This window comes from Haliotis asinina, chromosome 6 (assembly GCF_037392515.1).
Source record: "Haliotis asinina isolate JCU_RB_2024 chromosome 6, JCU_Hal_asi_v2, whole genome shotgun sequence".
NCBI classification, from domain to species: domain Eukaryota; kingdom Metazoa; phylum Mollusca; class Gastropoda; order Lepetellida; family Haliotidae; genus Haliotis; species Haliotis asinina.
Window position 1 is genome coordinate 35,399,861 of NC_090285.1, and position 26,102 is coordinate 35,425,962.

At 39.0% G+C, this 26,102-nt stretch overlaps 2 protein-coding genes across 2 annotated transcripts in view; both read left to right on the top strand.

The window, feature by feature from the left end:
• The first annotated feature begins 5,667 nt into the window (after positions 1-5,667).
• On the top strand, positions 5,668-15,363 carry LOC137287270 (cytochrome P450 3A21-like). The gene is made up of 14 exons (XM_067819504.1): positions 5,668-5,741; positions 7,437-7,524; positions 7,890-7,942; positions 8,303-8,399; positions 8,732-8,845; positions 9,362-9,450; positions 11,042-11,193; positions 11,375-11,508; positions 11,879-11,972; positions 12,941-13,098; positions 13,395-13,483; positions 14,065-14,202; positions 14,396-14,546; positions 15,145-15,363. Exons 1-14 carry the CDS (start codon positions 5,668-5,670, stop codon positions 15,223-15,225), a joined length of 1,512 nt encoding a protein of 503 aa, XP_067675605.1. The 3' UTR covers positions 15,226-15,363.
• Positions 15,364-23,579: 8,216 nt separating this feature from the next.
• Positions 23,580-26,102, top strand: part of LOC137287824 (uncharacterized) — a 34,485-nt gene continuing 31,962 nt past the window's right edge. The window contains exons 1-4 of the mRNA XM_067820210.1: positions 23,580-23,648; positions 24,345-24,433; positions 25,043-25,180; positions 25,681-25,831. Coding sequence (XP_067676311.1) covers positions 23,580-23,648; positions 24,345-24,433; positions 25,043-25,180; positions 25,681-25,831 — 447 coding nt within the window. The remainder of the gene's footprint in view (positions 23,649-24,344; positions 24,434-25,042; positions 25,181-25,680; positions 25,832-26,102) is intronic.

The following is a 26,102-nucleotide window of genomic DNA, read 5'->3' on the forward strand; positions in this document are numbered from 1 at the left end:
TGCCTCCGTTGTGATCTTGTTGCTTATTTTGTTGAACACTAGAAACTTTCAACGTTAAGTCCTCTGTGGATCAAGGATTGTGCGATACCAATGACAGATATACTGTTAGAAAAGAAAAACATCCAAACCGTGGAACGTGCATACCATACTGCATTCGTCGTCAAGTCATTACATTCGTGTAGACAATCTAAGATTAACATTCCGTTGCATGTGTAATTTAACTCCACGTTCAGAAATAGTCATTGTTAAAGACACTGATCAGTATATAATTGGATTTAAACGAGATGAGCCAATGATAAGTGTTTTATAAGTATCATGAACCTCGTTGTTAGGGTTACAATGATAAATTATCATGAGGCTTTTGACCAAATTCAGAAGGACTTTCAAGTGGAGATACTCTCCCGTCCAGGTCTGTTACTGGAGTATAATCAAATATATACCCGCAAATGCATATTAACGGTCAGACTATGAAATACTGATGATCACAGTATGGAGTATGTTTCACTTCATCCCAAACCACATTATAACCACAGGACGGTGGTCTGTAAACCATCGAGTCCAGTGTTTGGTAGATCAGCATTTGAATGCCAAACCAGGTTAGTAAAAACACAAAGGTATTGTTAAAACCGCAGAATTATAGGACCAAATTGCTGCTACGTATCGCCACAAGAAAAGGAACACTTTGTACATCGGCTGAAATATCAAATGACAGTAAGGCACACAGATATCTGTAATAAGCAAAGGACTATGGTCATGGGCCAGGCAAATGCATCAGGCGACATGTTTCCTACAATCAGAGAGAACACCTGTTACAATTTTAGATGACCCGTTCATCTTCATGTTTACATTGCACATTATCGCGTAAACAAACCATACATGATTTGCTACAGTACTTTTGAATACTTGTTATCTGCATCACAGTATCATACATGTGTTCTCAGAGGTGACTTTTATATTGTTCAACACGTGTGAAGAGGAACAATAACAATGACTTCCTTAACAAATCGTCACATAGAGAGCTTTGACATACAACGTCTGGGTTATCAATCAAACGTCCGTATTGTCATACGTCTGGGTTATGAAACAAACGTCCGTATTATCATACGTCTGGGTTATCAAACAAAACAAACATCCGTATTTTCACCAGTAATAACCACAAAACATGTTTTTTCTTTAAAAGACATTTTGTCTCTCCTGAGGGAGAAGAGGTTACGTATTTCAAAATATTTGTTTTGTCAATGATTAACCACGTATTTTAGATTCAGTTTGTATAAACAGTTAAACTATTTAACTAATGGATATCAAGTGGCACCCTCTTTGCTTTTATGGTGCCCTGTTTTCGTCTAATGTGTCTTCTTTCTTGTTTAAAGCCGCAAACATCCATCTATATGGTGGCGTTAATAATGGAATTTGGGCCAGACAGTCTAGCGATAAACAGCATGAGCATCGATCTACGTCATTGGGATACAATGACTTGTCAGCCAAATCAGGCACACAGAACACCCGACAGACAAGTCTCGTACGACAAGCATGGGTTACTGAAGACAGATCTGCAAGCGGTTTTCGTCTAATAATCTCTCAGAAAGGGCATTTTAGAGGATGTCTCCCTAAACCCAGAATATTCTTAAGAAAATACCTGGTACCGTCAGGCACATTAACCTTTTGTGCGTTCAGTCAAACTTGTATTTCTTGCCCATAGTGAGGTGTTAAGCTGCACCATACTCTTATGAATTAGACACCGGCGTTGGGAACCATTTCACTGATCCTCTTTCTTTCATTCATATTTTCATCTAAAATCTCCGGGGACGTTTCCAGTTATTTATGCAAACGTTTCTGGGGATACCAGAAACTTTTCGTAGCTTGGATCAAAACGTATATTTGGCACAAGCAATTCCATCTAGCACAGCAGGAAATAACAATCCATGAAAGTCTAACGAATTACTTGCATATCCTGTGAATCAAAATCATGCTAAAACCGACACATATCCTCGCCTGTGGTACTCGGGGTTTCAAAGCGTGTACACGGTCCTACATGTCGAACAGCCTAGTTTCATTACGTTCAATGTGGGACACCTTTCCTATCAGTCTCTATCAAAGTGTGTACACTGCCACATCTAGCCTAGTTTCTGGCCTCTGCATTTGAACCCAGTGAAAAGGCCGGCAGCCACAATAATATTCAAGGTAGGTCACAGTGTCACAGACGAAGTATTTGTTCTGACGATATACTACTAGGACTGGTTGGCTCGCTGCTGTCGCTGTTTGGGCAAGTTGAGAGAGGGTTAGATTTTGCTAAAAATCGACAAACGACAAACCTGTAACAGGCGATGACCAGGGTAGAATATGAAGCTATGACAGCGACACAATAGAATAGATAGGAAGGGTTTTACATGTGGCTATGATGCGACGCGATACCGTGAAAGAACAAAACGTAACAGCAAGAGAATAAATAGTTACGCACAACAAAGTCCCAAAACGCATTGTTAACATACTCAACAACGACAGGACACAGTGCTGTGATTGGGCGGTGGGGTAGCCTAGTGGTTAAAGGTTCGCTCGTCACGCTGACGACCCGGGTTTGATTCCCCACATGGATACAGTGTGTGAACCCGATTTCTTGTGTTCTTCACAGTGACGTTGCTGGAATGTTGCTAAAACGGCATAAACCTAAACGAACTCATTTCATTTCCATGAGTTAAAGGATCGGAAACTCACTCACAGTGCGGTGATGCTAACAGTCAGTGCGACGATGGCACCACAGGAGATAATGATGGACCAACACGTCATGGCCACAGAACTAGACACTACATCCAATAAACAAGTCAGTGCCGCCAAAGTAACAAACGGTACGACAGAAGTAACACACAGGAAAGCAATAGAACAGGAAAGAGCCTTAATAACACAGGTACGTCGACGGAAGGACCCAATAGGGTGATACTAATGCCCAATAATGCCAATGGCGGCCAATGGCAATAACAGTACATTACACAGGTACACATCGAAAGGACGATGATCCGATACAGAATTACAATGTGAATATCAGTGGTATGATTCCTTCAGTGAACATGTCAAATAATGGTGACATCAGGTTTACAATTTTGGTAAAAGACATGACTACGATTCATGGGTATGTGATACAGGGAGGGGTGTGGTGGGCGAGCTGTCTGAGGCAAAAGGATGGTAATCCAGCGAGTTTGAGGATGGCGGGAACCTTTGAGTCAGCACTGTCTGCAGACTCTTTCAGTGTTGTCACAACCCCTGGTGTACAGTACACAGCTCTTTGCACTAAAAAGAACCAATGAATCCGGTGGTAGATGATCAGATGGTGGCCACATGAATACGCACACAAATATAGTTGCGGGTACAGCAACGTGCAGTGAACTTGGACACAGTACTGTGACTATGTGTCCAAGTCCATCCACCTGTGAAGAGGTACACCGGATGGGAAAGCCACATTAACTTGGTGCGCCTAATACTATGCAAGAGTTGTATGATCCCTGCAGAGTTGAGATTGAAAATATACTGTGCCGTCGTGATTGACATCTAATGATCGAGGGAAAACATAGAGCTTTTGAGAAGTTGACCTGGGTGTCGGAGAAATGAATATCGGTGTTATTGATGTTAAATACTGCAAACAACGCATGCAACGAACTCAGTGGATCATCAGTTTTCATTTGCTATAACTCCAGTTCATTATACATCTTTCGGGCCAAAAAGAACAGTTCCCTATATTCGTCAATCCATTACTGGTGCGTCCGTTATTGAAAAAAAGTTTACAGTAGCTTAAGATGCAAAGGCTGGAAATGCGAAATACAAATCATCAGCCATACATCTTGCTATGATGATATTATCTTAGGTATATTCACAAATTTTCAAATTTTGTTGCTCATGACAACTCGTGTACACCAACAAACACAAATATTGGCATATCACAGCCAACACGAAACCATGAGAAGACAAACGTTCCCAAAGTGGCGTCGATATATACTGAGGGAAATGTATAAGGGAAAGCATGGCATCGTGTATATAGAAAAATAAATGCTTTATTGACAGTGGACTTTGTGAGAGCAATGTTGAAAGGTAACACACACTACTACTGAACATGGACCATGGGTAGGTTATATATGTATAGTGCTTGTCCAGTGCTATCACCAGTCACTGCTAATTGCCCCGCCTTCCATTTCTCAAATGTTTATTACCAATCAATGCAAATTAATTCCTCTTTCCAATTTGTTCATTCGTACCCCAGATTGTGGATATTGAAAAGCATTAAAGGGGAACGTAATAAATTAGAATTCTGGATTCATTGTTGAAATACGAAAACAGAAGAGGATGACACATCGAGCAACGAGTAGGTGTGTATGCCTAATTTTGTACGTGCGCTTGCACTTCTTTTAAGTTTTGTAGAAGCGCCTGCATTTGCTTTAGTGTCTTTGCACTTGGTTGTCCCATTCAAAATAATATAAGCGAATTAAATAATACAAGCAAAGGTAAACCTTTGTCTCCCAGTCTCGAACTTAACAGTCCAAACAAATACGAAGTAGCGAGAAGTTTCTTTGGTCCTTAATGGACTAGTCGAGATTGCAATATTTTACATCATGTCCGAAGTGTCTCATTCTCGCGTTTTCAACTGCTGACAAAAAGTGTTGTGTATAAGATGACACGAGAACGTCAAATCTCGCTTTCTGATACTTTTGGCTATTTAGCTCGCTTTCGTTGAGATTGCGGGATCGTGAAAACATCCCTTTGACTATCCATAGTATTGAGCTCACCTATCACAGCAATGCTCCATACCTTCACATGAGTAGGGGGCGGAAGGATATCCTTCGGATTTAGGCGTTCATTCGTCACGGCGAAAAAACATGTTCAATTCCCTGGGCACAATGTACGAAGTCCATTTCTGGGCTCCCATTTCTGGTATCTGTTGGAATAATGCGAAATACGGTGTACAAATACTATTGCTCTGCTCACATTCACACGGAAACTTACAAAACAAGAAGACCGATTGTGATGTCACATGTATTGTGACGTCATGGCATAGTTATGACATCATAGGTTCGACGTCATAGCATCAACTGTCAGTTCACCTGATGAAAAGGTCTGGAATGACCGCGAAAGGTTGTGTTTCAAAGAATTTAAATGAAGATTTATCAATAAAAGATCTTGGTCAAGAAATGTAAAGATTTGGGGCATCGAGCATGGTTACTGAGGGACTGTAGCCACATCACATTGATACATATGTCAACAAAATAAAATAAAAATAAAAAAATTCCAACCAGTGGGAAGAGCTAAACGGCTCAAACGTGCAGTGTCATATCACGAACAAGGACTTGTCTGTCAACTGGAACAGTGTTTACATATGCACTATATGAAATGACTGATAAACCTGTACACATCAGCCTTGTGAAAAGATCCACAACAGGATCGCCAACAACCCAAACCGAGCCCCAAACTACTGTGTAAACGACCCTACTTATGGCTAGAGCAGGCAACTGCAGCGTACATGCGATTTTGCTGTAGTAAACGCCATCCCTTCCTCGATCACATGCTTGAAAATTGCACCAGTCGCCGTCAGGTTGACTCGTTCCATTACGCCATAACTAGGACACGTGATTATGTTTTTTTCGGTGTTATAAAAGACCTGCTTACTCGTTTAGACGTCATATCGACATGGAGATCTTGGGACTTGTGGATGTACCACTGTATTTCCTACTGTGCTTGGCGGCCACAGTTCTGATCTACATGTGAGTAGAGAACTTTATACATAGACGAGTTTTTGTATTATGGCAACGGTTTTTATGCACATTGGGAGAAAGACTAATCACAAAACAATACTATTTTTAAAATGAATACACTTTGTAAACTTGTGCAAAACCCAAGTTTTAACATACTGTTAAACGGTCACCATCCAACGCTGACGGTTACAACTGGCATGGTCATAGCTCAAAATGTCCATGTACGTGTGTTTGTTCGCGTGCATGCGTGTGTTTGTCTCCCTGTCTTTTGCCCTCTGTGTGTATGTATTTGTGATGCATGTGTGTGTTCATGTGTATGCTCCTGTGTATGTTTTCTTGCATACAAGTCTATCTGTCTGTCCGTCCGTCTGTCTGTGTCAATGACGTATGCCATAAAGGATGTAGGCGTCTTGAATATTTTCTGTTGATCGAAATGGCTACCGGAAGGTCATCATGGACCTTCCACACTAGTGCTTGCCGTTTCTGGATAGCATTACGTATTTTGCAAAGATTGAGTACATTATGTCAATAGCGTAAATAAGTCTTCAAATTAAAGTGTAAATATCGGAGTCTGTTCAATGCAGCACTCAGCAATCGTGTCAGTGATTGACATTACGAACATAGATATACCCCATTGACATGTGTCAACCAAATCAGCGAGCCTGACCAAATTATCTCGTCTACTACCAGGTCAAGGGTAATTCTAAAGCGTTTCAGCACCTGTCTGATCGTAGTCGATGTGTATTTCCTATCAGTAAGACAGACTCTAACAGTCCCCAAAGGGAAATTCATTGTACATTAATAGATACAGATGGTAATTATTCAAGCAATGCCCGCATTTCCTCAGACTGAGTAACTTTAAAGACTTCCATACCACGTTCATGTGGCAATGAAAAGAATGATTCAGGAGAAATGTACCCAAGGTTATCGTCACATAATCTGGTATATTTTCATGCAAGACACAACGAGTTTCGACGAGGGACAGTAATGCTCCATATTTAGTTATTGAGTATGGTTTTACGCCGCTTTTAGCAACAGTGAACATCAGAATCTAGCGGGGAACACCAGAAATGGGTTTCACAAATTCTACCCATGTGGGGAATGGAACTCGAACCTTTGGTGTGACGAGCGAATGCTCTAACAACTAGCCTACCCTACCGCCCGACATTGCGTTCGATGATCGTTATATAGGTGATACACGGAAGGTTCCAAGTGGTATTACTCTTGCAGAGAGCTTACTACCATCACTATCATCATCACTTAGAGCTTGGTTTATATTATCACCTTAAGATTTACACTACCACATTTCTTACTGCCGTAGTGATTCCTTTCTGACGATTTATCATGAATTTAAAAAACAACTATTCATTAATTATTAGATAATTAAATATTAATTGCTGTTTGATACATTTCATGTATTTCTTATTTGTTTCAACAACAAAATCAGGCAACATTACATGCTTTCATGATATGGAATATAATAGAGTAAGTTTCCAATATTTACTGAATCCGTGCTGAAAACGGCATAAAACGCTCTTCTTGCCGTCAAGGTGGCGACATACAGGCTAATGCCATACACTGTGCAGTTTCTTCAATTTGAATCTTTCCATGTCAATACTTCGATCTTAATAAGTAAGTATGCTCTTATCCTCAAAATATTCATTTGCTCCTATCTTCTTCTATTTGTCTGATTGTGATTTACAGATATGGAACATGGAACTACAATTACTTCAAGAAGCAGGGAATTCCGGGACCAGCACCAACGCCTTGTATTGGAAACAACACTGGTCCGGTAGGTTCAGAAATAAATCTAGTCTGAGAGATTTGTTATCCATCCAAACAACTAAGTTCTTAAAAATTTAAACACTTAAAAGATATGAATCGTTGATGCCACAAAATGTGGAATGTCCTTCGACAATCTGATCATTACACAGAGGCGAGTCCTGAAGTCTGCTAAATGACCAACAGGCACTCACTTCGTTGACATATCCAGTGAATGCCAACTGTAATATTACAACAGACGAGCTTGTTTATTCGCTAAATATTTCAAATTCAGAACTGATACATATCAAAGTAACACTTCTGTCACATTTTAAAACAGTTGATATGGCAGATGAGAAATATTGCAGGAAAATGTATTCACGTCTTCTTTTGCAGAGTTTCGGCCATAAACTGTACCCCTGGAGTAAGCTATATGGATCTGTTTTTGGGTACGTGCATATGTATTTATCTATACACACACACACACACACACACACACACACACACACACACACACACACACACAAATATATATACATACGTACATACATGTAGTCAGACAAAGCACATACTACGAGGAAGTCGCTGGTAAACAAGTAACACATACACGTAACTGATATAACGGGGAATATCGAACAGCATAGTATTTAGGATAATTGGAGTTTACTGGTATCTAAAACATTTTTGTATTACATTGTGTTGAAACATAAACATGAGCATGGAAGCACGTCTGTAAGGTGGGCTAAGAGGTAGTAAGTGCCTTGTGTTATCTAAGCACTTTTGACGTTGTCATTTATCACATTCTGCAGAATCTTCCTTGGAAGGAGACCCGCCTATGTTATTTCCGATCTTGAAATTCTGAAAGAGGTTATGGTCAAGAGTTTTGACCATTTCAGAAACCGCCCGGTAAGCAATGGGTATTTTTTCAAATTAGTGATAAAGAAGGCCCCTTGGACTGGAAATAAAGATTATGTATCACACAAATGAAACAAAGTTGAACGTTGTACCATGTTTACTGTGTTTTGTCTGTTTACCATTTCTGTGTTCGGAACGGCGGGGTAGCCTAGCAATTAAAGCGTTTTGTTGTCACGCCAAAGATCCAGGTTTGATTCTCCTAAATCAATGTACAATGTGTGAAACACATTTCTGGTGTCCCCCGCCGTGATATTGCTGGAATATTGCTAAAAGCGGCATAAAACTAAAGTCACTCACATTTCTGTTTTTCGAATACATTTCAGGCATTGCGAATGCCCCACCCCTTCAACTTATCTTTGGTAATCTTAGAAGACTCTGCGTGGAAGAGAGTGAGAACTACCATCAGTCCTACCTTCACTGGTGCCAAACTGAAAGAGGCAAGGGACTCTGTTCGTCTTTATATTAACCATATGGAGAATGTATATGCGTTGAGTAGAATGAATAACATTTACAACTCGATTTTATTCCATTTGTGTTTATGCTGGGGAAAAAACCCCATAAATTCGCTTCGGTAGGATGAAGATCAGAACATTCCATTGTTGAAAACAAAACCCCTAAAATTTAGAGGTAAAAAAATCCAAACCGTATACAATGACAACTGTGGCCTGTGAACGAATTCAGTTTATGTAGACTGCGTGTGACGTCCTGTGCGAAGGCTGATGTATACTATTCCATTACTGCTTGGTCTCGGAGATCGGAGGTTAACAGGATAGTCAACTGCAACATATTACTGACTTCGAACTGACCAGTACTTGTAACCATTCGAATGCGGTAAATGTGTTGTCCACTTGATAACGGTTCGCAGGTTTTTAAAGTTGGATATAAGTAGTGCCACAATGTTTGACTGCAATAAGTATTGTGGAAAATATGTGATTTTTGCCTTCTGTATTTAGATGTGTGGAGCCATCAACGATTGTGCAAGGACTCTCACAACAAACTTCTTAAAAGACATTGGGAAAAGCCGTGGAATTAATGTGATACAGTAAGTGCATTAGTATTGTTTGTAGGTTGAAGGTATATGATGTTTCTTTATATGTTAATGTGGATAGATATTTTACACAATCCCCAAAGATGGTTCCTTGTAGGGAAAAAGGTTCTCTTACTATATCCCCAGTTCGTTAAGAAATATTGTTATGGCTGAAAATCTATGGAACATACATGTCATTGCTCATGCTGGTCACAATCCGAACTTGTAATCCCTGTGTATTTTTAATTAACTATATATTTTGAAATAGTTAATGTGTGAGACAGATATCTGTACATACCGAATCTGAGCTAGATAAACCAGTCACACAATATTAGCACAATGACCAATTATCTCAAAGTTGAAGACCAAAGACAGTGGTCGGTAGACACGTCACAGACCTAGTGTGATGTCGTCGTGGGGGCATTCATCAGACAGTTTTATTATGTGTGAACGGTTATGTTGAGGGATACATTAATTAACGGGCTTATCATAAAAAGCTAATGATCACAATCTGACTTGTCCGTTTGTCGCTCTCAGTAATGATCCAACTTTATGACGGTGGTATTTAAATAATTGACTCTGGCCTAGACAATCTGGTAACTGCGAAAACATCAACTTTGCCTTTCAGTATAACATACTTTTAAAAGCAGTAGGGGAACCTGAACTTTGAAGTGCGGTTGGAAAGAAAACCCACTGAGAGCGTTGCAATGACATTCATCGTGTGTATGCAGCATCATCTCATGTTATCACCATACGCAAACACAATGCATGGGAAACACGTGTACAAAGTGGGAGCCTCCTACACGTGCTTATGGTGTCATTAAGAATCTTTACGTTTTTCAGTCATACCAGCAAACCACTGTAGACCATTTTTGTCGATAACTTTCTTGCATCTGTGCATAGTCAGGGTATTTAGGGTCATATCACACACTACTGACTGAAAAGTGTAAAGATGAAATTTTCATGTCAGGCTCCAATCACCTAACAAGGCGAAAACTGAACGAAAACCTTTGCTTTGAATGAAATCCATGTGGTGATGCATTCTCAAAGCACCCATTATTATTATATCAACATTGATTCAATCCCATATATCTCCCAATTTCGACGATCGCAGATTGAAAATACAGTTCCTGTACTTTTTTGACGGGTATACTAATGACATTTTCCTAAAGGCTCAGTATTTTACAAACGGTCTTCATCACATTTTGTCCATCCACAAATGGTGAGTGTGTGTGTGTGTGTAATTTAATGTTGCTTTAAGAGGCACCAGCAGTGTTGCAGTTAACTGCGGCAAGCTTTGTAACATCTCAAGTCCACGTTAATGCTGTTCTGTGGTGTGGAGTATATCAGTCGAAACATCCGTTGAAACAAATCCCTGTGAAAGGAAACTCACATACCCATTGCAAGCATAAATGTATTCACATATCATATTGTCGTCTGTCGCAACGACTGCCTTGTTCATGTTCATGTTCAAGTTCATTACGACAGTGAGGTCCTTTGGGATTTATGAAACCTGGATATGTCAATAATTAACGGTTGGAGAATTATTTTTTTTCATTGAAACTTTGCCGCATATACTCTTACTAGTATATTTTGAATGTTTTAGCTACTTTGGAGCTTTCTCTATGGATGTGATTTGCCAAACTGCCTTTGGAATTAAGGTTGATTCACAAACTGATTTGAACCACCCGTTTGTCGCACACGCTAGGAAGTTATTCCGACCAACAAAACTGGCACAGGCATTCTCAGTAGTGTCAGGTAAGTGAAAGGAAAGTGACTTCCTGTAACTTATCGCCAGTCTGTAACTCCTGTAACAGCAGTGCACACATTAAACTGTTTTTCTTCTCTCCTCTGTTTGTATGCACCTTTTCACAAAATCACGACCAGAATGCCTGGGCATTATTTAAAGATTCAAATGGAGATATATTTCTGTTTAAAGCTGCTGTTCCAGCACTTGAACCAATCATAGCTAAGCTGGGCTTCGGACTCTTTCCACGAGACACCGTTGTGTTCTTTGAGTCGATCACCGATGAAATGATGAAACAGCGGCGAAACGATAAAACAAACAAACAGGTAATATTAGACGTATCACCATTATATGAGATGCATCAGTGTGTACATGTCAGACACACTCCTGCCTCCATGACAACATTCTTCATCTAATTATAACTTCTAAATGAACTCTACCATTTGTTACTGCAATAAAACATGCCAAGAATTATAAAGACTTGCTGTTATTTTTATTTTATTCTTTTCGCCAACGGAGACTACAAGGGTCGCATGACCTTTTTCTTATTATTAGGAGATGAGATGTATCATTGTCTCATGGAGAAATGTCAGAAAACTCAGCATCATTTCACCATATATCAATTACATGAAATTCTGCATTTTGTATTTGGACTGTCGGCGGTATCGAAACTTATGTTTTCAATATTTATATCAGGGAACCGACTTCCTGAAAATGATGATGGATGCTTCAATAGAAGAGGGAAAAGATGACAACTCTATTAATAAAACAGGCACACATTCAGTCAGGCGTAAGTATGCAGTTTATTCCATTTGCAAGGTGTGGGTATCGCCGTCTACAAGTGGAAGCCACCCATAGTGCTTAGGGGAACATTTTGTCCTAGTGGTTGACTCAGCTGATTGTGGTCTCGGGAGGCATTCATGGTATCGCAGCAATCGGTATTCCCGGGTTTGCGATCTAGACTTGGCTCTTAGAGGTGATTTTGATGTAAATCGACAGCCTAACGTCCGTGGTTTGTTTACCGTTTTCAAACCGACGGCATGTATCGAATCTCCGTAAGCATTTTCCAGCAGAATTATTAACATTAAAATCTGGAATTTGTCTGACCATCCATGAAATACCTGCTATAACATTTACGTTTCATATATGACTCTTCCCACTCCATCTGAACTACGTCGTCTGCATATGCTTGCAATTGTTGCCAAAAATATAGTGGAAGTGATGTCATGAGCTATATTTATCTCCTGCGAATTGAATTTTATTGTTTACCGCGATACGATGGAGTTCTCCCCTTTGGTAAATATTAATTGGCTACGTTCGTCTAATGGCTTTCGCTGAAATACTATCTAAGTTAAAATAATATCTTTTTTTCACACATCTGTTGATCAAATGCCCTATATTTGGATCTCTAAATAAAATAGGCGTCATAAGTTCAGAATGTATTTCCGATTACGGATATGTCACGTACCGCGATACAACGAGGTCGCAGGCTACCACAATGCAGTATTGGGACAGGGAACGGAACTCCAGGCCGTCTGCAAGTCATTATTCTGTCGTATAATATGATAGAGCTACGTTCTGGACTCATCCCATAATTACTAGTAAAAGTATGCTGCCATCTACTTTCCATCGAATGAGAGATTTAGGAGAGTCATACAACGTAGGTGATGTGGCAGATGTTCATTTGACTTCACGTTTTTCTCTCTATTCACAAAAAAATCAATGTTGAAAAGGAATGACACAAGTTTCAACTTACAGATCTATCGAAGGATGAAGTAGTCGCTCAGTGCATAACGTTCTTTATCGCTGGTTACGAAACTACAGCGTCCACCCTTTCCTTCCTATCTTACAACCTGGCCATGAACCCGGATGCACAGGAGAAGGCCTACAGAGAAATCAAAGAAAAGTTGGGAAATGTCAGTATCCAAAAGAACAATGCTGTCATATTCTAGCTGTTGTTTTTAGTCTCGTTTATGAACTTGTCGAAATGTGGATAATTTATTAATCATCTGTTTCATTGACTGACATTATGAAATATGAAGATACATTATTATTAGAACAAGCCGTGTTTTATTGTACTTCTAAAGTACAGCTTCTGGGTCAGAGAACCCTTTCAGCAAGGTGACACACCAGAATTACAGAAATGAATTATTTGATATTGTTGTCAAGGTAACCCAACAAACATACATTTAAAGACGTTTTTGTTTGTCAGGAGGAACCAAACTATGGCAACATTGGGAAACTGAAGTATCTGGACAACGTGATCTCAGAGACGCTCAGACTCTACCCGCCGGGTTATGTGTAAGTGGAAAAATATGTTTTACAATAGGAGTGTTAAGGCAAGCTAGAGTACTATCCAGCACTGTGCATCATGCTTATAGCATAGAGCAACTTTAGTTTAGAACGACTAGTTTAACGGTGGGATTTCTGATTAGAATGGATCCCAGCAACCTTTGTTGGTCGTAAGAGATGATGATAATGATCGTATTGTCAAGCATGATCTTTGATCACAATACTCAACATTTTGTTTTCTGTTTCAGGATCGATTATTTATATATAGCTGGAATATTGTTCTGTGAACTACATATACTTTATTTAAATGTAAACAAAACAGAGTCAGCATAGGTTAGATTGGGAGTGTTTCGTTACACTGTAATATATCTGAATACCATAATAATTTAAATTGACGTTCAATTCAAATCATTCATTGACATAACATGTATAATGGATACCAACCGTAATGATCAGTATGATGTTGAACAGTACATACTGTCTGATAATGCCAATGAATATATTAGCTAAGAATCTCGTAAAAGAACATGTTCAGCGTCAATGGACATTTTGGACCTTGCTCCAAGCTTATACAAATTTCTACTTTTCAGGAACTCCCGAATTGTTTCTGAGACCACTCAAATCAAGGGCCTGACTTTCAGTAAAGGTCAAACTATCTTCATTCCTACGATGGCTATACACCGAAATCCTGACATCTACGAGGATCCTGATTCCTTCAAGCCAGAAAGGTATAGGGCTGACGTTGGTAGTTGGTTACTAGAAAACATCCTAACCATATAATATCAGATGGTCAGCCTTTATTCACGTCACTTTCCATTTCCGGGATAAACTTGTTAGCTGAGCATTTGTTATCTGGATGACAGTGTAGCACGTGTACACTTAATTGTTATATTTGAATAACTGTAAGAAAATGTACTTCAGGTTTGAAGATCAAGACAAAACTATTGCCTTCCAAGGTTTTGGATTTGGCCCCAGAATCTGCATTGGAATGCGGCTTGCCCTGGTTGAGCTTAAACTAGCCTTGATCAGTGTTCTGAGGGCCGTGAAGTTTGATCGTCTGCCTGATACACCGGTAGGATTTACGTTTTAAAAATATATTTTCATCATCATTTCATTGTCCAACACGTGTTAAGAATAATAGATAAAAGGGTTGTTCAACAAATGAAACAGATTTCACATCGACCATATTAACATACACCATGTTGGTTATCAAACAAACGGCCGGATTAGTATATGCCTGGGCTCTCGTGCAAAGGTCACGTTATCATACCAGCTGAGTTATGCATGAAACCATTGTTCTTCATGCAAGCACACAGCATCCCTTTCGTTCGACATTTAACCTCAGCCAGTTCACCATACAGACTGAAATGGATGCAAACCAAGCTGAACACATTGTGTTCATAATGAAAATGACCACAACAAGTCACGACTAATTCAGCTTTTTTTGAGTTAAAGAATAACTTTTGATTCACAGGTTTTTAATCAATTTCTTTTGTGCTGGCGTAAGGACAGCTTATTTCTAAAGAAACTTCACGAAACGACTTTGGAATGGAAAAAAAGATAGTTTGTTTCTGAAGGTAGTCCATAGATCTTTGCTTTCGTATAGGTCATAAACAAAACCACACACTCTTGTTCATGTTACAACTGCATATGCCTTGGTTTGTTCACAGGAAGTACTGACGTTTACCCAGAATCCAAACGTTCTTCAAACAGACAAGGCAATCATACTGAAAGTGTCTCCCAGATGTTGAAGACGGCACGAAATGCAACGGCAGTCCCCAGGATGTCTCATCCAACTTTAAATCAGTGGGCATCTTGAAAATCTGGAACAATCTTGTTTAAAAAAATGTATCGGAGAAAATAATACAATTTGTTTACATTTTACGACCAGCAACCAATGAATGTACGTGCTGTAGCACATTAGATCGTCGTCACTGAAACTGAATGTTGAACATTTATTATTTTGCAACTAGTCACGCCGAAAACGATTCGATTCCCCAGATGAGTATAATGTGTGACGCTCTGTTATCCGCCGCGATGTTGCTTTAATGTTGCTGTTAGGGGCATAAAACTAAGTCACTATTCATACACAGCCATCGGGAAACGGGAATAATCAGTCTGTCGTACAGACCCTGAAGCAAATATATCCAAGAAAGCCCACGCAAGTCTACAAAATTTGGCAAGTCTATATTTCCTTAGTTTCAGGCTGAAAATGAAGATGTCTCTGGGCTCCATTTCATTATATTGCATTTTTCTTAATTATGAACCTTTTCCAGTAAAATGTGTTCATTTCAGAGACTAATTGTTAGTTTAGGGAAACACCAGGGCATTCAATGCCCGCATTCAAGTGGATAAATTTCAGATGGTTTCCTGCTTCCGTGACAAACATTTCATTATAACTTCTTATAACATTTTATAATAATACACATCCAGCATGGTAAAGCTGACGTTGACATTTTTCAGCAACGGACGTATTCTGTTTACTTCAAACCAATGCAAACACAAGAGGGCTCGTAACACAAAAAGAGAACAAGAAAGTGTGAATATTCATTTGTCTGTCATTCAAAATCACGTACAATACGTTTATAGTAGATGTTTAAAATTTAAATGCTTTGTACTGAATGTATTCGTGTCAATGTATTTAACACATTCTAACTGCATTAGAATATCCATTTGTCTATCACATAAAATCAAGATGTCAAGATAACCAAGGGTCTACCGCCAACATGTAACATGTATTGTTGATTGATAATTGTATCTAAATGTTTGCATTGTATACAAATGCACTGAACATGTTCTAAACACTTTTGAAGATCTATGAATAAGATCACTATGAATGGTGTAACATATACTGCATATTTGTAATTTTGTTTGCCCTGTGTATATTCATGCTAACTGCTCATACTCCCTGTTGTACATTTGGTGTAGAAGCTGTACCTACAAGCTAAAATTATAGCAGTGATGTTTGTAATTCAGATGAACACTTATTAATGCAGAATTCTCAAAAGAATTGTTTGTTGCAATACCACCACTACGTTGCTTGCTGGGGAAAAACAAACGTAGAATCGATGGTGCCACTGTGGGAAGTGCCACAATGGGGAGTGTGAATAACGACTGTATTTGAAAGGTATAGCTCAACTCATGAAAACATAAAAAAGTGTTTATAAAATAGTGGTTATTTTAGGAGTTTACTTCAACAGGAGAATGTGAAGTCTGTAAATCATCACGGTTTGCCTGTCGCTTGCTTGACATATGTTTTTGTTGCAGTATTTTGCAATTCGGGTGCTCACTTATTCATACAGAATTTTCACGGGTCTGTCTAATTTGCTTTCTTTACCAACTTTCAAAAGCTCTATATGCTTGGTGTTCTACCAAGTTAAAGTTAAGTAAAAGCGTTCTGTTCATGATCCAAAGAAATGTGTTTTAGTAATACCACTACATTTCTTGCTGGAGAAACACAATCATGCAATCGATGGTGTACAAATGGGGAGTGTAAAGACAGAATGTGTGTTTTTCAGAAAGGTATACCCCAACTGATGGAGGCTTAAAATTGTTTGGTTATCAACAGCGTTTGCTTCAAAGGGAGAGTGTAAACGTCTCAAAATGATCACCATTTGCATAATGCTTGCATGACAGCTGTTTGATCAAGTTTGAGAAGAGGTTAAAATCGGGTGAATACGAGGTTCGTCAATTCACAGACACAGGCTCGAACAGCAGCATGAGTTACAAAGGACTTGCATCCCGCTGTATACTTTGGTGGAACGACAATAAAAACTATGTTTTTCTCTCCAAAAATCAAGCTTTGATTATCTGACTCAGTTCTCTGAGCAGATTAGCATGATATTATCCATCAATGGTCTGATCTTCATTTACAGTCATATCAGGTATTTCATTCAACGTTACGTTCATAATTACAGACGAGTCATCAGTGGGATCTTTACTCTTCATATATGTTGCTTATAGTAAGCTTAGTTGCACGGTGATCCTATTGCTATTTAATCATTATGACTCTGAAGAAAATTTGGCTATAAGTTCACAGATGACAAAGCGTCAGAACGACATGATACAGCGGCAGTAGCACATCACACGGAATGACGGGATACGGAGTGATACACGTGAGCAATAGAACGACAACATATTGTCATGAAACTTTTGACCAACGGCAGAGGATTGTCACGTGGAGACAGTAGATTTATAGAACTGAATTGCAGTTACCTATCACCACAGTAGAAGGAACACTTTGTGCATCGGATGGAAATATCAAATGACAGTAAAGCACACAGATATCCGTAATAAGCAAAACACTGTGGTCATGTCCGAGGCAATTGCAACAGACGATATAATCAGAGAATTATTTATTCCTATAATCAGAGAGAACAACCGTGAAAATTCAAGGAGATGACCCGTTCATCTTCATGTTTACATTGCACATTATCGCGTAAACAAACCATAGATGATTTGCTACAGTACTTTTGAATACTTGTTATCTGCATCACAGTATCATACATGTGTTCTCAGAGGTGACTTTCATATTGTTCAACACGTGTGATGAGGAACAATAACAATGACTTCCTTAACAAATCGTCACATTGACATACAACGTCTGGGTTATCAAACAAACGTTTGTATTATCATACATCTGGGCTCCTGTGTAAAATTCGGGTTATCATGCTATATTGGGGTTATGAACGTCTTCTCACTCTTTGGTAACTCACTCACTCATTTCATTTGAACATTTTGCCATTGGCAAGTTCACTATACAGATTATGGCGTTTTCGTTTTGACAGCCAATATTTTTACTGGATAGTAGGAAAACCCAAAATCAAATCCCTTTAAACTCAGTTTTGGTTATAAAAGAATTTTTTTATTTCCAAGATTTTTAGAGAATAGCTTTTGTGACAGATAATTTCTGAAGGAAATTCCCAAAATGACTTTGCAATGGAAAAACAAAGGTTTGTTAATACATCTTCAAATTGTATACAAACCAATACTTACACGTTTCGTCACTCTATATCAGTGGGCAATGGAAACTGAATGTCTGCTTTCTTGTGTTGTAATTATGTTGCACCAAAAGAACAGCACTGCACTTTCCTGATGAATATTTTCTGGGAAAATTAAATGTTGAAAAATATAATTGTGCTATAACTGCGAATTTTCTACGAATCTTGTATTGGGACCCTCGACCATTGTTTTTTTCCTGCCTTAGGGACGCAATTCGGACAAATATACAGTGCTTTACTTCACTGGGTTTCCAGTGTTCTATCTGTGAGCCGATGCCAGCTTTTGTTTCTTGTCAGATACCTTCCAACTTCCGACACCTTTGCTTCCGTCTTTGCCATCAGTTATTGCAATGTTATTATGGCCAGAATTGTCAATCGATCTTTACATTGACAGCAACAGAGAATTCCGCAGTAATATACAGATGTTTTTGCATCACATCTAGATGTAACCAAGGACAAAATGAAAGGCATTCCATATTCCAGTATCTCCCTATCTACGTGTAAATATCACATTTCTTGCACTCGCAGCATCGGAAAATTCCGGAAATATTATGCATGGCAGGCTTAGACCTTTTTCTTCACTTCAAGCCAAAACAACCACAAGTGGGTGCACAAAACCAGAAAAGTATACAGGCAATTTTGAATACTAACTCAAATCATGTATAACCATGATCTCCCACCGACATATAACATATATTGTATATTCATATTAGTATCTAAATGTTTGCACTGTGTGTCATCATGCAAATACATTAAACATATTTGAACTGTTGCCACAATCTTGTGTTAAAACCAGATATTCCCAGTTTTTGCAATTCAGACGAACATATATGCATACATAATCGTCTCAAATGGATCTAATTCACTTTCTTCATGAGCACTTTAATACTTTTAATACTTTTTAAATATTTACAGTCGCTATATATTTTAAGAGAATTTTAAATTTCTTATTTGTCTGTATCCTTTAACGCTGAATAAGCTGAGAAAACAAGGCATTATACCATTTTTCCACTATCGATTATAATTGTATCCAAAATATACTTGTATCTAAATGTTACATAAAACAGATCATAAATAAGAATGTATGTTTTTCAGTCAGGTACTGCTCACCTAATGTGGAAAACCTCTTGGTTATATGAAATTTTGTTTTGAAAAGGAAGGCTGAATCTCTGAAACTTTTTCACCACTTCCACATTGCTTTGTTCATATTGTGTCTTTCTCTAAGCGTGAGAAGAAGTTAAAATCAGAAATACCTTTTTATGAATTCGACTGCAGTCAGGTTTACTACAGAAACTAATGCATTACTGACTTTTCGAAAGTGGTTAACCTAGATATTCTAACGCAGTTCCGACATATTGGCTATTATTGATCTGGCCTTTTAGAGAGCCCTCCACCAGTAATAACCACAAAACGTGTTTTTCTTTGAAAGACGTTTTGTCTCCCCTGGAGGAGAAGAGGTTAAATATTTCAAAGTATTTATTATGTCGGTGGATAAACATGTATTGCAGATTCAGCGTGTATAAACAGTTAAACTATTTAACTTACGGGTATCAAGTGGCACTCTCTTTCCTTTTATGGTGCCCTGTTTTTATTATTATGCTTTCTTTTTCGTTTGAAGCCGCAAACATTCAGCTATATGGTGGCGTTCTGTTAAAATAACTGAGCCTGGACCAGATGGTCTAGCGATCAACAGTATGAACATCAACCTACGCAAATGAGATACACAGATGAGATGAGATACCCGATAAATTTAGTCGTCTCGTATGACAAGCATGGGTTGCTGAAGACAGGTCTTCACGGGTTTTCGGTCAAAAAATCTTTCAGAAAGAAATATCTCCCAAAACCTTGAATATTCTAAAGGGAGTTACTTGGCACCATAAGGCACATTAAATTTATGTGCATATATTTCTTGCCCATAGTAAGATGTTAAGCTGCACCATACTTTTATGAATTAGACACCGTGGTTGGGAATCATTTCACTCTTCCTCTTTCTTTCATTCATATTTTCATCCAAAATCTCCAGGCACTTTTCCAGTTAATTAGACAAACGTTTCTGGGGATACCAGAAACTTTTCGTAGCTTGGATCAAAACGTATATTTGGCACAGGAAATTGCATCTAACACAGCCCGACCCGTAGATGCGTCCAGGGTATAGTAGAGACTTGTCGGAACGTATACCAGAGAGATATCGAAGATGGCCTAGAGTTGGCAAATGCACATGCGATTCTTTTGCAGCTACGGTCACCCCTTTCCCCTTTTATGTGTTTTGTATAGATTGAGTACATTATGCCACTAGCGTGCATATGTCTTCAAATTAAAGTGTAAACATCGGAGTCTGTTCAATGCAGCACTCAGCAATTGTCAACCAAATCAGCAAGTTTTACCAAATTATCTCGTTACCTACGTCGTACGAGTATAGCCTGGTCAAGGCTAATTCTAAAGCGTATCAGCACGTGTCTCATCGTAGTCGATGTGTATTTCCTATCAATACGACATTTTCTCACAGTTCCCAAACAGAAATTCATGGTATATTTATAGATACAGATGGGAATTATTTAAGCATCACCCGTATTTCCTTGGACTGAGTAACTTTACAGACCTGGCGCACAATATTTTCTAAATCCGTCAACGGCATAAAACTCGCTTGTTGCCATCAAGGTGGTGACATACTGGCTAATGCCATATGCTGTGCACTTTCCTCAGTTGAACGTTTCCAAGTCAATGCCTCGATCTTGATAAGTAAGTATGCTCTGATCCTTAGAATATTCATTTGCTTCTATCTTCTTCTATTTGTCAGACTGTGATTTACAGATATGGAACTTAGAATTACAATTACTTCAAGAAGCAGGGAATTCCGGGACCAGCACCAACGCCTTGTATTGGAAACAACACTGGTCCGGTAGGTTCCAAAATCCTTCTTAACTCCCTGCCAGATTTTAGCAGTCTGATAGATTTGTTACCCAACCACACATCTCAGTTCTTTGCTAGGTAACTAATCTTTAAACGACAAAAAGAAAATGATTCATTGATGCCACAAAATGGGGACTGTCCTTCGATAATCTGATCATTACACAGAAGCGAGTCCTGAAGTCTGGTTTATCTAGGGTAATAGTGATCAGATTGCCTTAGGCATGCATTGTGCACTGAAAATGAATGGACTATAAGCATTGTTAAAACCGAATCTGAACTAGGCAAATTACTATTTCGAGTCACTATCCTCATCATTATGGTACGTTGACAAAGAGTAACGAGTTGTTAAACAAGCAGTATTATACTACTCAAATTTGAAACTGTCTCTCACAGATATTTTGGGGCTTTCTCTATGGATGTGATTTGAAAGACTGCCTTTGGGATTAAGGTTGATTCACAAATTGACTTAAACCACCCGTTTGTCGTTCATGCTAAAAGGTTATTCAACCCACCAAAACTGGGACTGGCATTGTCAGTATTCTCAGGTAAGTGGTACAGGAACTGATTTTAAACTACAGGTTAAGGTAACTACCCTTCTCGCACGATCCAACATGTCTTTGCGAGGATTATGCTTCACATTAAGTAAAGTGAGTGAGTAAAGAGGGCTTTTTTCTGTTGTGATAAAAAAGCTGAAATGAATTTTCTCTCTGTTTGAAGCTGCTGTTCCAGCACTTGAGCCATCAGCAAGCTCGGCTTGGGAGTCTTCCGAAAATCAGACATCGCCTTTTTTGAGAACATCACCAATGAAATAATGCAACAGCGGAGGATTAATAAAACACGCCACCAAGAGGTTTGATGAAATCAATCAGTATCGTATGAGAAAGTGGTTAGAAGTACTCGAGTATCGTACATTAATTTTAACCAGTTGCACATACATTCTCTACGAATTCAACCTGTGAAGGGCCGGGGTAGAATTGGCCTTCAGAAACCCATGCTTGCCATAAAAGGGGACTATGCTTGTTGTAAGAGGCGACTAACGGGATAGGGTGGTCATCCTCCCTGACTTGTCATCGGTTCCCAGTTGCGCAGATCGATGCTCATATTGTTGATCACTGGATTGTCTGGTCCAGACTCGATTATTTACAGACCGCGGCCATATAGCTGGAGTGCGGCACAAAACTTAACTCACTCACTCTCTACGAATTCTAGTTATTTTGATATAAGTGTATTTTCTGTGTCGTGCGACGGCTAGATCAGTCTTCAGTCAATACGATATTTGTAACGGGGAACAGACTTCCTCCAAATGATGATGGACGCTTCGATAGAGGAGGGGCAAGATGACAGCAATGCTAACGGTCAAGCGGTCAAGCATTGAGTCAGGCGTAAGTAGGCACTGTTGGACAAAGACAGGTCCCCTTGTTTCCAAGCTGATTCTCTGGCAATGTCAGCTTCGTATGGTCACAGCGTGCAGTTTATGACTTATCAGCTGAACCCTTATATTAGCGTATTTGTTTGTTTGTACGGTTGTCAAACAACATTAAAATATTGTCTTAATATTAATGTTACTGGTTGTATATTTGATGCATATTCCATATGGCAGAGTCTGTAGTCAAAGCGTCTAGCGCTCTTATTGTAGACTTTCGATATTAAAAGAGGAGTGAATGGAGTGAACAATTGATAACACAGGATAAATCACGCTCCTACAGAAATTCATGTAGTGGAAGCTGTCTAAACCGGCACTCATCGGGACTGAAGAAATAATACAGTTTAGACAACACACCAGACTGTAGAGCTGATGATAAATGTGCAAGTCGCGGAGTGAGATTTTACGCTAGTATTGGCAACTTGCCGGATTGGACAGCTTCAACTCTATGTATACACACGTTGTCAAAACGTTCTGAATCGACTATTGCGCAATGTTACGCTTCATCGTTTCTGAAACCTCGATGCAAGGTAAACTGTCTCTGTTCCTAAAGTCTTGAGAACAAAAGTGCAAGAGTGACATCGAATACGTCGTAATTTCTGCAGAGAGAAAACAAGGCCATAGTGCATCATTTGCACTTTGCACTATTTGCATTTTGTGACTATCATCCTATCAATATCCCAAAGTCATGGTATATTGGGTTATGTAGAAGAAGTTGCTCAGTACATTCTGTTCTTCGTCATCCCTTTCTTTCATATCTTGCAACCTGGCAATGCACCCTGATGTAGAGGAGAAGGCCTACAGAGAAATCAAAGAGATGTTGGGAAAAGACAGTATTCCAGTATACTGTAGTGTTCAAGTTGCTTTTGTGTGAAAGTGGACTGTCATTTTCTATCTGTTGTTTTCAGTCTGGTCTGTGATGTTCGTTGTCTTTGAAATCAAACATATAATGGGAAATGTCATTATCATGATGTTTGCTATCTTCGTCCATATATACTGGGGTTTTCATAAAGTGTTTCACTGGTTGACTTTTTGAAATAGAAAGACACAAAATTATTACATCTACTTGTGTTTTATTGTGCTTCTAAAACATAGCATCTGCCTCTACGTATCCCCAAATAATGTGACACAGTAGAAGTTCAGAACTGATCTATTAGAAATTATTGTCAAGGTAAGTATACTTTAAGGGAAGGAAGACCAATTTTCTGCATCTGATTCGTGAAGTTCCAGGTTAAAACATTGGTCTTCAGTAATCCATGCTTGTCGTATGAGGTAAGTGACGGGATCGGGTGGTCAGGGTCGCTGACTTGGGTGAAACAATTGTGCAGATCGATGCTCGTGCTGTTGATCATTGGATGTCTGGTCCAGAGTCGATTATTTACATACCACCCCCATATAGCTGGAATATTGCTGAGTGCGGCGTCAAACTAAACTCACTTTCTGCATCTCTGTAACGTCCTCTGCCGTCTCTCTAGCTCAAACGTTATAATCGCTTTTCTGTATACTGGCACATTAACTGTCTGTATTCGTTTGTTAGGAGGAACCAAACTATGACAACATTGGGAAACTGAAGTATGTGGACAACGTGATGACAGAGACGCTCAGACTCTACCCTCCGGCTTATATGTAAGTAACAAGTGTTATAAACTAGTGTTAAGGTAAGATACACCACTCTCCAGTATTCTGTATGACGTGTATAGCACCAGTTGACTACAGTTTAGAACGACTACTTGCACGATGGGATTCCTGGTTAGAATGGTTCCCATCAACCGTTGCAGATTCGTTGGTATGGCTTCGAACATTGATTGCGCGTTATTTAACCACGACGAAGCGGGTGTTTGATCACAGTGAGGCGTTCCAACAAAAAAGAAAAGCACAACTTCCTGTCTTCGTAAACCCAGTCAGCAGTGTTTATGGTGTGTATATGATTTTGTGTTTTATTTCACCTTTTACATTGAATACTATTCATAGTGCCATGTGAATATTGTTCATTGCTTGCCATTGAATCACGACGGAGCACAGATTTGGTATCTGAATACTATTTAAAAGAACGTTTAACCTAAATGAGACACCCACATTGATTTAAAATGGACGATAGTTACTGTCATAAAGAATCTTAAACATTGTCTGATAATGCTCCCTAAATACATTAACTTTGACTCTAAATTGACAAAGTTCTCATTTTACATCCTCGTTCCAATCTCCAAACCTATCCTTGCGTATTTTTTATTTTAGATTTGACCGAACTGTTTCTGAGACAGCTCAAATCAAGGGCCTGACTTTCACAAAAGGTCAAAGTATCTTCATTCCTGTGATGGCTGTTCACAGAAATCCTCAGCTGTACGAGAATCCTGATTCTTTCAAACCAGAAAGGTACAGATCTTACATCCTGGTTGTCTAGTTTGTGACTTTAAACACAACATGCAAACAAAGTGAAAATATATAAAATAAATAAATAAATAAAAATAGACGAGTTCCCGAGAATAAAAGTAAAGATTCACTACAATGTCCAAATATCAGATGGCTCGTCTTCCTTCAAGTAATTTTCAGTTTAAGGGAATGTCTGACGTGCCGCAATTCGTTGCGCAGAGATACGTCGGTGGGCATGTGAACAAAATATGGGTTTGAATCTCGCATCCTGAAAGTGGCATTATGCCACACATGACAGTAACGCATATTAACACATATAACGCATATTTTCGTTCACGTATACTGTGAACCCTTGCACAGTCATTTGTTAACAACCAAATCCCCCACTCCCTCCCCAACCACCCCTTAACATTTACGAAGGATTGGTTTTGTCACCTTAGCCTTCACTTAACTTGATTGACAGAAGTATTATATTCAAGTACTTACAAGAAAATGTGTTTCAGGTATCAGGATCAAGACAAAACGATGGCCTTCCAAGCTTTCGGATTTGGCCCTAGGACCTGCATTGGGATGCGTCTCGCCTTGCTTGAGCTGAAAGTAGCCTTGATTCATGTTCTGAAGGCTGTGAGGTTTGACCCTATGCCCGACACACCGGTAGGATTCTTTCATTATTATTTTTCACAAACATACATTTTATCATCTTCCTAAACAATGTTAAGATGTTCAGTTCTTTTCTTACAAGAGAAACGTCACATGCTGCAAAAAAGAGATACAGCCGAAATATTCTCCAACGCTTGATGGATTAAGAAAGCCCCACAGACATGTTCATTCGACAATACCAAGTCTTGATTCCCCTCGAAAACAGATTTCTTTAGGTCTAAAGGGAAACACCCCACGTGGTTGCTGAAGGGGCAAGCATACCCTG